The 7,546-nt window shown below is 39.1% G+C and overlaps 1 protein-coding gene across 1 annotated transcript in view; it reads right to left on the bottom strand.

The window, feature by feature from the left end:
• Positions 1-3,964: 3,964 nt before the first annotated feature.
• Positions 3,965-7,546, bottom strand: part of SERP1 (stress associated endoplasmic reticulum protein 1) — a 4,354-nt gene continuing 772 nt past the window's right edge. Inside the window, exons 3-5 of the mRNA XM_021718451.1 lie at positions 7,378-7,544; positions 7,201-7,276; positions 3,965-5,985 (exon numbers count right to left, since the gene is read on the bottom strand). Coding sequence (XP_021574126.1) covers positions 5,945-5,985; positions 7,201-7,276; positions 7,378-7,544 — 284 coding nt within the window. The 3' untranslated portion in view covers positions 3,965-5,944. The remainder of the gene's footprint in view (positions 5,986-7,200; positions 7,277-7,377; positions 7,545-7,546) is intronic.

Here is a 7,546-nt window from a genome sequence, read left to right as displayed (position 1 = left end):
AAGTCAAATATGTAAGGTTATGATTCCTTTTTGTTTTCAGCGAGGAAGTCACTTCACCCAACCAGAGATCTCTTTGGTTTTGCAGTGCGCAAAGTCGGTGGTGTCTTATTTGCATAAAGTATTTTTAACATTTCAAAGTGCTCTTACCCCCCTTAGGTTTCATAACAGCTGCCTGAGGCAGGAGGGTGTTTCATTTTCTTTCCTTCAGGTGAAGAGAATGAAGCCCAAGGAGATTGTGGGATTTAGGACCATGGAACTAGTCAGTGCCAGAGCTGGAACTAGAACTCAGGGCACTTTTGAGTACTTCTCCAAGTTGTGTTTGGAGACAGATCAGATCACGTGGGGATCCTGTGAAAATGCAGATTCTGAATCAGTGGGCCTTAGAGGGGTCCCAAGACACTGCATTTTTAGCAGACTTCCAGGTTACTGCTGGTTCCCAACTTACACTTAGAGTAGTAGAGGTTAGACCAGCCTGGGTATTAAACTGCTAGTTGGTTTTCCCTGTATTTGGCAATGTCGACAGATTTAACGGAATGCTTACAAAAAGAAAGGGATATGGCCTTGAAACGCATCTTGATATTGTTCTCAAGTAAAAACAAGTGACTTTCTGGACGTTTTTCATTCTCTGTGGTGTCTTTCTTCTCCACATAATCCATCTATAATTAGCAAGCGGATTGTCCACTAGTAACCAGCCTGGAGCTAGGCAGAAGCATGCTTGGATAGTCCAACTGTTTGTTTACCTTTATGATTTGGGCTTTATCGGAAATTATAATGTATCAATCCCGGATGCATTTGTGTTTTGTAATCTGCAAATTTATTGGAGTCCTGCATGTCCAACAAGAAACAAACTCGCAGTGCAGTGGTTGTACGCCCTGGTCTCATGGCTCTAAGCCAGGAGCTATGCACGCTGTGAGTAGAACATTCTGTGTGGCTCCGTGGATGGCGTTTTCCCATAGGGGCACAATGCTTGCTAACCACACCACATCCTAAGAGACACCAAAATGGTGTGGCCTTACTGGGAGGAATTCCTATGTGAGAACAAGCTCTCTCTTCTCAGGGGCTGGATTGGGTCTGGGGTACACCTGTCGGGGGTGCATGGGCCTGGCATGGAAAAGGACACACCTGTGTGGTGTCCTGCATTGTTCCTGTAGGATGGAGCTGGGACAGAGGGCAGCTGACAGCCCAACAGACACCTGCTCTAAACAGCAAGCATAGCTGTTTGACTCTTTCCTTATAACTGGACTGACTGGTGGGGTGAGGTGTCAGCTTTCTTTGATAAAGTGCACTGTTATTTACTCAGTGACACTTATTATAAGCAGTTCTCAAATACGACTGAAGGACAAATGTTACGCTGTTTATGTATTTCCAAATATCAGGCCTATCCCCGATGTCTGTTTCAAGGATAGAGAAACTGAATTCTGGTGCTGAGCCCAACCATCAAGCACAGGATTCCACTCTGAGAAACAAAACGAATGAATATAATGACACAATATAGGTAATAACTGGTCCAGAGTGAACGATTCTAAAGAAAGTGTTCCTGACTCCCATGGCAAGAGAAAACATTATAGAGGAGGTCAAATTAAAGCTGGATCAGAAAGGGTAGGTAGTATAGTAATGCAGGAAAAATGAGCAAAAACACTCAAAAGTGTATCTGAAAAATTGGGAGTAGCACAGTTCCATAGAGAGAAGCTGTGGGGCACAGAGCTGAACAGGAAGGGGGTGATGTGTCCTGGAGGTCAAGGTTAAGGAGTGGTCTTTCATTCCATTGGCAGTGGAAGCAGCTGAAATTAGTCAATCTTCACATTTTATGTTCATGAAAAACTCAGGGGGTTTCATGTAACACATAACCTCTGGAGGTAAAAGGGGACAGACTTGAAGAATCGTAACTCCTTGGCACTCAATGTACTAAAGAGTCAGTTTTGCCATTTCAAAACCAGTTTTCTAATCCTTGCTCTGCTACTGGTTCATTGGTACTGGGTAAGAAAATCTCTCTAGGCCACAATTTTCTCAAAAGTAAAATAAAAGAGTCAACTAAGATCACTTGCAAAGTTCCTAAATCAGTTGTTCCAATTCAAAATCAATTATGCTCATTCTCCTGTTTGAGAGTATTTCTCCATAATAATGGGGGGGGGAGTGCTATTAGTCCATTTAATATTAAAATCAATTTTAATTACTTAAATTTACAGATTTGTTCTATCTGCATCCCAAATGACAAATTTGCACAATGAAGTCATGCATAGTTTATTAACTGACACTGTTACAAAAAGTACTATGAAAAGCACATTACTGCATTTTTTGGACTAGTGAAGTACTTATTATTTTAAAAAATAATTTTATTTCAGAATTGTTTTTTAACATCAAAGATGAAAAGTTTCAAAACAAAATACAATTGTAGCAAAATAATTTTAAAAAGTGCAATCTTGAATGTGTCACAGTAACATTACTGATTTGATCTTTGCATTTTTGTGCTGTACAGGAAACACCCATAGTAAATCAGTCACAAGTTCATTTTCAAAAGAAATTGCATCTGTGAAAGAAAAAATTTCTTTTTTCTTTTTTGAACTGACAACTCAAAAAAGAACTTTCGTAAAAGCAGAAGCAAAGAGCTCGTGAAAACGGAAGCGTTCTCCATGTGAGTTTTACAATCATCCCAATGGTTTCCCGACTACAAGTCAAGAAGCCTCAGGTCTAGTGTCTGTTCTTCCTCGATTAGCTCCATGATGGAAAAGACCATTTATCTAGTTTTACTTTTCCCTTGAAATACTTATCACAATTCTGGTCATGCTTCCATTTTACTGGCTGTTCCCCTTCTACAGGACTGAAAGATAAACTTGAGTGCTGGGACTATATATGCACAGCCCCAATCTTGAGCACATAAATTACTCAATATCCATTGAATAAATGCATGTTTTTGTTTATCTGTGAACTGAAGCAGTTGGATTAAATTTCCCATATCCTTTCTACCTTTATTTTCCTGTAATATATATAAATTTACCTTGAATTATCTAAGCCCAGGCAGTTCATTCTTCCCTTCAACTTAATTTCTAGCATTTTCCTGCTCATTAGTTCTCTTTCCAAGTTAGGACACATTGTCCTAACTCAACTTGAAGATAAAGCAGTAAAAGCAGCTAGAGTGGGACTAACTTTAGACTGGAAAATCTTCTCTAAGGGAGTGGCATTGAGTGTGCTGTTGAAGTCAACTCCTACCTCTTTGGGTTTGCAGCTAAAACAATAAAACAGTAATACAAAAAACTAAAAAAAAGACAGGTAAAGGCAAACCACACTTAAGAATAATTTCTAAACGGAGAATTTGATGATGTTCTACATTTTACAAATGCTACAGCAAATCATGTTTTGTTGGTAAGCTTGCTGAGCCAAAGAACATAATACAACTCTACGTGGTGGCCCTTTGCGCCAACAGCACTCTTAGCAGCCTCAGTGGGAAGAGCCACAGCCTGCAGTTACTATATACATTTAAGTCAAAGCCCATCACAATGCATCCTGTTACAAATCTTTACTTATTTTGGAAGCCCACTTCATTCTTCTGAGCAGCATTAGAAACCACCCAACAGATACAATGAAAGAGCTGGCAAGTCCTTGAAATGTTAGCGCTAAACCACAAAGAGTAATGGGATAATGTAGACATACCCAATAAAGTATTTATTCTCAATACTGTGCTCAACATTAGATGCTACATAAAACTCAACTGGCAAAGGGAGATAAAAGAATTGTGCTTTTTTTCCTTAACTTGACTTGGATAACAATGAGATGAGTAAATTCTAAGTGGAAAAGTATTTAATTCATTGTGTTTTTTGTATATTTCTCTTACTGCCCATTCCCAGTAATAAACTTTACATCTGTGCCTCTGGGTAATATTTTTTTTAGCACAACACCAGGCATTCTTTAAAATGATTTTCTACTAACTATAAAAAGTTCACTCAGATAATCTGTAAAATCATTTTCTTTTAGAAGAAAAGCATCAAATATTCAGGGAACTTTATTTTTAAAGAATATATCAAATAAGACATTGCTTTCGCTTACTCAAACATGCATAATCCAATCTGAATATAAAATGCACTCAATTGGTAAATTACACATGAAATACAAAGGGAATGCAATTTTACATATGTAAAATGATTGCCAGCTGTAGCAATTTAACAGTCAAATTAATCAAAACACAGTACATTAAAAAAAAAACTCTTAAAGCCAATTATCTACAGTAAACCAAGGAAAATTCTGATATGGAATGGTTTGACTCAAAGCAAGGAATAAGGCACCTGCTATGAATTTAGAGCAACGGCTTTCATTTCTAAAGTTACAATGAAATACAATTAGTTGAACCAAGACACTCATTTCAAGAGGAAAACAAGTACAGGGGTTGACTAACTGGGTGAGAAAGGCAGGTAACAATTCAGTTAAAAACCTGCTGGCCCAAGGTCAGCTGATTCATTTCCTATTCCAGGGTAGTTAAGTTCCTCCAAGTCCCTAACCACTCCTCTCCCTTACTCTTCTCTGTATTTGAGGGTATCAGAAGCCCTCTATGAGGTTTGCACTGTGTATAGTCTAGGTAGCAGATTTCCCTTCTGTTCCTCTTAAAACAGCTTATTTTCAAAGAGATATCCTGAGGCAAGTAACAAAGCAAACGTAAGCAGCTTTCTTTCCAATTCATTAATACATAGACACTGCTCAGGCTGTTTTCAGCAAGTTATGGCTAAGTATATAAACAGCCAATACTTGTAGTTTTCAACAGTACTAGAAAACCCAAAACCTGCCCTATCACCCTCACCCTTACCATTAGTAAAAACAAAATTTGATCAATCATAACCTATAAAATCATACAACAAAGGGAAGACTAAAGACTGATCCTTACCAGTAAATCCATTTAATTCAAGATGCCACTTTAGGCTGATGTGCACAGTACCCTAACGGCATTTCAATCATAAACCTAGAAAAAGCATTTCCAAACTAAGTGTAACTTTTTAGCTGATGTGCCTTTTTTGCTATTAAAAGTGCTATGAACATGCTAAGACGTCTATGGCACACTGGACCCAACAGCATGTCCTGATGAGGCATCCATTTTTAGTAGCATTTTCCCCTAAAATTTTGTCTAGCATAGTAGACAAAACTTTGATACAATATTCTGGTGAAATCAATGTGACTTAAACAAACCTTCCCTGACTGACTTCATTCCACCTTGGTAGCTTTTAGTGAAACCACAGTGACTAATTAAGTTACAAAATACTCAACCGAGTTTTTTTTTTTTTTAATGGCATCTTAGGTTACTATATTCACTCATGCAAAAGCCAAGGTAGTGTAATAGAAACAATATTGTTAAAGTAGATGTTGTGGCTATAAGCAACTCCTTTATATTAGACATTCAGAATATTTTTTAGATGCTAAAGTTGTGGTAAAACTAGGCTAACTATGTAGTTGTTCCATTGATAAGCACCTTATTACAAGACAGTTATATTACCCTATAAGGGAGTGTGCTTTCAATTCAAGAGACAGTAATAAAGTGCCTAGCTATATAAAAACCACAAGACTCCCAATTTTAAATTAAACTAATTGCATTTACACATTAAGGTTAACAAAATCTAGACACTGTCTACAGATTTACTCTAATTGTCCATACTGCATACTGTTTTAATAATAACCACATTAAAAAAAAAACTTAACTGACTGAATAAGTAGGGTCCACTACTGTAGCTTAACAATCAAATTTTATTGCTTTATTCATGTGGTGTTTTTGCAAGGCACTGTGGTATGGACTAGAAAACTTGGAATGACTCGTGAAGAAACCTTGGAATGACACATGAAGGATGATAGGAAAGTCATTCTGAGGCAGGATGCTTTACTGAATTGTTTTTAACCAGGGTATCAAACATCAGGAATGAGTTCAAGTTAAAATTCACAGGAGAATGGAAACATCTTAAGGTCAGTCACTTCACATGCCCATCCTGATACTTTGAATAATCTGGAAAATTGCTGTAAAGAGAAAGAGAAAACATTAAAATATGCTTTGAATAAAATAGAATGAATGACAAATATTTATTAAGGTAGTTGAAGAATCCAAGGGTACTTTTACATCTGCAAAATGCTACTTAACTTCACTGTAATAAGACATGAAAACAAGCCTATCTTAATAAATAAATAAAACAATTAAATGCCCCTAAGGTTTTTTCCCCCCAGCTTCCCTGAATTTTATGGCTAAGTATCCAAGACAGCATGCAGATAAACAATCACTTTAGAAAGAACTTAAAGCACAAAAGCAAACAGGTTTTTCTAGCATAGAATTATTTTGGTTTATCCCTAAATAATGAAGCATCCTTTTAAGGCCTGGCCTATAAGATATGCATGTTTCCTCATTCTCACAAAGCTGAAATTCAGTAATCTTTAGGTTATATAAACTGCTTGGCTCTCAGCCATTTATCAGGAAAGCTTCCAACTGGTAAGCTCAGGAAAAAGGCAAAGTGAAATGCTGAACAGAAATCTCAGAACTTTCGAATGTGGAAAACAGAAACATCTACTTCAATATTAACAACCTGCATATTAAGACAAAAAATAAAGAGAGGAAAGACATTGTATAACCCATTTGCAGAGGCAAATGTCTATTACTCTGACAGCAGGTTGCCCTGAAAACTAATTCTCCTTACCATATGTCAAATGTTCCTTTTATTAATCTAAAAACATTTGTTTCACACATTTAAACTGTCAATCAGGTACATTTCCTCGAGTCAATTATTTGCACAAGCTTTCCTTTACAAGATATACCCAATTTTAACATTAAGACAATAGATTCTGGCACACGTTAAACCGAGTTCGAACATCCATATGTACGTATTTATAAACTTCTCTGCAAAGACACTGATAATGGAGTTGCAAAACATTCTAAACTCTCATTCCGTGAGGTCTTCTTTTATTTTTATTTGCACTTAAATTTCGTCCAACTTGATCATTACCGAAGACCTGACCTCCTTTCTGATCTCCTGTGAGCACAAATCAAGCTGGAAGAAGTTTCTGGAGCACCACCCTCTGTGCCTATGTGGGACAAGGAATTTGGTTCAGACGAAACAGAATTCTTTGGAGCTTTCGGCACGTGGGCTGAGAGGTACGCAGGCAGGACTCGCCCCAGATGGGTCACCCCATCACCCCAATCCCTCTTCCGGGACCCTACCTGAAGGGAGCCCCCAAGACACTCACCAGAGCCACAAACAACAAAAATGAAGAGCGCCAACAGCCAGGGTCCCACAGACGCCTTCTCTTCGGGGGCATTTCTCTGCAAAAGCAAAAATCACCGTCTGAGATGCAGCGCAACCAACCACTCGGACCCCAGGCTCCCACAGCCTGCCCCCCGGGCCGGGTCGCTTGGCCCCTCACCTCGCAGGTCTCCCTCCGTTCCTGAGTCCCGCCCCCGCCCCCCAAGCCAACTCGGCGCCCGCCCCGCAGGCTCGGGCCCCCAGCTCCCCACGGCACCCGGGGCTCCGAGTCGGCCGGGTCTGGAGAGGACAAGGCGACGCGCCCCCCGGGGCCGGGCTTCGGCCCCGCT

This window comes from Carlito syrichta, unplaced genomic scaffold, assembly GCF_000164805.1.
Source record: "Carlito syrichta isolate Samal-C Ts95f unplaced genomic scaffold, Tarsius_syrichta-2.0.1 Scaffold312196, whole genome shotgun sequence".
Taxonomy (NCBI): Eukaryota; Metazoa; Chordata; class Mammalia; order Primates; family Tarsiidae; genus Carlito; species Carlito syrichta.
Note: the sequence above shows the minus strand (reverse complement) of the source record. Positions and strands in the feature narration are given on the sequence as shown.